This window comes from Ranitomeya variabilis, chromosome 4 (assembly GCF_051348905.1).
Source record: "Ranitomeya variabilis isolate aRanVar5 chromosome 4, aRanVar5.hap1, whole genome shotgun sequence".
NCBI classification, from domain to species: domain Eukaryota; kingdom Metazoa; phylum Chordata; class Amphibia; order Anura; family Dendrobatidae; genus Ranitomeya; species Ranitomeya variabilis.
This window is the reverse complement of record NC_135235.1, coordinates 12,093,787-12,096,493: the sequence shown is the minus strand read 5'-3', so window position 1 is coordinate 12,096,493 and position 2,707 is coordinate 12,093,787. Positions and strand designations below refer to the sequence as shown.

Below are 2,707 nucleotides of genomic sequence, written 5' to 3'. Positions count from 1 at the left end.
AGCCAGAGGTGCCGAGCTCTCCTCATCCAGAGCCAGAGGTGCCGAGCTCTCCTCATCCAGAGCCAGAGGTGCCGAGCTCTCCTCATCCAGAGCCAGAGGTGCCGAGCTCTCCTCATCCAGAGCCAGAGGTGCCGAGCTCTCCTCATCCAGAGCCAGAGGTGCCGAGCTCTCCTCATCCAGAGCCAGAGGTGCCGAGCTCTCCTCATCCAGAGCCAGAGGTGCCGAGCTCTCCTCATCCAGAGCCAGAGGTGCCGAGCTCTCCTCATCCAGAGCCAGAGGTGCCGAGCTCTCCTGACCCAGAACCAGAGGTGCCGAGCTCGCCTCATCCAGAACCAGAGGTGCCGAGTTCGCCTCATCCAGAACCATAAGTGCCGAGCTCGCCTCATCCAGAACCAAAGGTGCCGAGCTCGCCTCATCCAGAACCAGAGGTGCAGAGCTCAGCTCATCCAAAACCAGAGCTGCCAAGCACACGCCATCCAAAACCAGAGGTGCCGAGCTCGCCTCATCCAGAACCAGGTGCCGAGCTCGCCTCATCCAGAACCAGAGGTGCCGAGCTCGCCTCATCCAGAACCAGAGGTGCCGAGCTCGCCTCATCCAGAACCAGAGGTGCCGAGCTCGCCTCATCCAGAACCAGAGGTGCCGAGCTCGCCTCATCCAGAACCAGAGGTGCCGAGCTCGCCTCATCCAGAACCAGAGGTGCCGAGCTCGCCTCAACCAGAACCAGAGGTGCAGAGCTCAGCTCATCCAGAACCAGAGCTGCCAAGCACGCGTCATCCAGAATCCGTATTGCTGAACACGCCTCATCCAGAACCAGATCTCCAGAGCACTCACAAGTACCAGCGCTGTACCTGTTGACTCCTGCACCCCGAAGCTGCCACCACCTCAGTTTTCAGTGCAGCATCTGGAGGTTGTCAGGACATTGCCCTCACCACTAGATGAGCAGCTGGCACCGACCGTCTGCCCCTTCACGAACCAGTCACCTGGCTGCTGGAACTCCAACTCTGACCCCTCACACTTCTATGAACTCCTAGCCTTGACCCTGCTCGTCCCTCCCATGTTATCTCAACATTTCCTCCACTGAACACCCAGTCCCCACAAGTTTAATGGGGGAAATCTGGGTGTCCCCCAACTCCAGGAACTGGAGCAGCCCCACAGAACCCAGCTCCCCCTCTAAGATGTCCCACCAGTGGACCATAGGCATGGCTGTCCTGATGACCTCCATCATCTTCCTCATCCTCATGGGTAACATTATGGTTATTGTGGCCATTGCCAAGAATCAGAGGCTACAAACCTTGACCAATGTGTTCATCACCTCGCTGGCCTGTGCGGACCTAATCATGGGGCTCTTTGTGGTGCCCCTGGGGGCCACTTTGGTGGTGAGTGGCACTTGGCAGTATGGCTCTATCTTCTGTGAGTTCTGGACGTCGGTGGATGTTCTGTGTGTCACTGCCAGTATAGAGACGCTGTGTGTCATCGCCATAGACAGGTACATCGCCATCACCTCGCCCTTCCGCTACCAGAGCCTGCTCACCAAGGCCAGGGCCAGAGGCATCGTGTGCACAGTGTGGGCCATTTCTGGACTGGTGTCCTTCCTGCCCATCATGATGCACTGGTGGAGGGACTCTGAGGACCCTGAGGCTCTAAGCTGCTATGAGGACCCTGGCTGCTGCGACTTTGTCACCAACAGAGCCTATGCCATCGCCTCCTCCATCATCTCCTTCTACATTCCCCTGCTCATCATGATCTTTGTCTATCTCAGAGTCTTCAAGGAAGCCAAGAATCAGATGAAGAAGATTGATCGATGTGAGGGCAGGTTCCACCACAACCAGTCTCTGAGCAATGCCCGCTCCAGCAGGAGAAGACTTTCTAAAATGTTGGTGGCCAAGGAGCAAAAAGCTTTAAAGACCTTGGGCATCATCATGGGCACGTTCACCCTGTGCTGGCTGCCCTTCTTCTTGGCCAACATTGTGAATGTCTTCTGGAGGAACCTCATCCCTGACAAGCTCTTCCTGTTCTTGAACTGGTTGGGTTATGTGAATTCTGCCTTCAACCCCATCATCTACTGCAGGAGCCCCGACTTTAGGAAAGCCTTCAAGAGGCTCCTGTGCTGTGCCCGGCAGGCGGACAGAAGGCTCCATGTAGCCGGAGAGCTCTCCAGACATTCTACAGGGTACCACAACTCTCTAGATACCAACGTACTGACCACATGGTCTGAGTGTAATGGGACCCAGCAGTCCCTGGATTCAGCCTAGCAGCCCACCTGGTGAGATGGACATGGGACTGGTGGGCACTGCCCTCTGAGACACCCGCACTTCACCTCTTAGATTATGTGGGTCTTGGAAGCACTTTACTGGCCACAGTTGCCTCATGGAGGGATGGGTCACACAGGGATCTCATCAGGACTTCTAGGACCACTCTAGGAGGAGGTATGTGCACTCCTTGCTGGGGCTGATTATTGGTCAGAGGGTACACACTGCCCCCTCCTCGCAGGCTGGCCCTGCCCATACCCCCTCCCAGAATGGCACTTCTCACCCCTTCCTTCTCCTGGGGGGACACAGCACTCTCCCCCTCCCAGGCTGGCACTGCCCCCGTCCTCTCCCAGGATAGCACAGCACTCTCCCCCTCCCAGGCTGGACCTTACCCCGCCCTCTCCAAAAATGGCACAGTACTCTATCCCTCCCAGGCTGGCACTGCTCCCGCCCTCTCC

At 57.3% G+C, this 2,707-nt stretch overlaps 1 protein-coding gene across 1 annotated transcript; it reads left to right on the top strand.

Annotated features, from left to right (window-relative positions):
- Nucleotides 1-534: 534 nt before the first annotated feature.
- Nucleotides 535-2,260, top strand: ADRB1 (adrenoceptor beta 1). Its single transcript, XM_077257012.1, has one exon. The coding sequence runs from the start codon at nucleotides 1,104-1,106 to the stop codon at nucleotides 2,250-2,252; it is 1,149 nt and encodes a 382-aa protein (XP_077113127.1). The 5' UTR covers nucleotides 535-1,103; the 3' UTR covers nucleotides 2,253-2,260.
- Nucleotides 2,261-2,707: the final 447 nt, after the last annotated feature.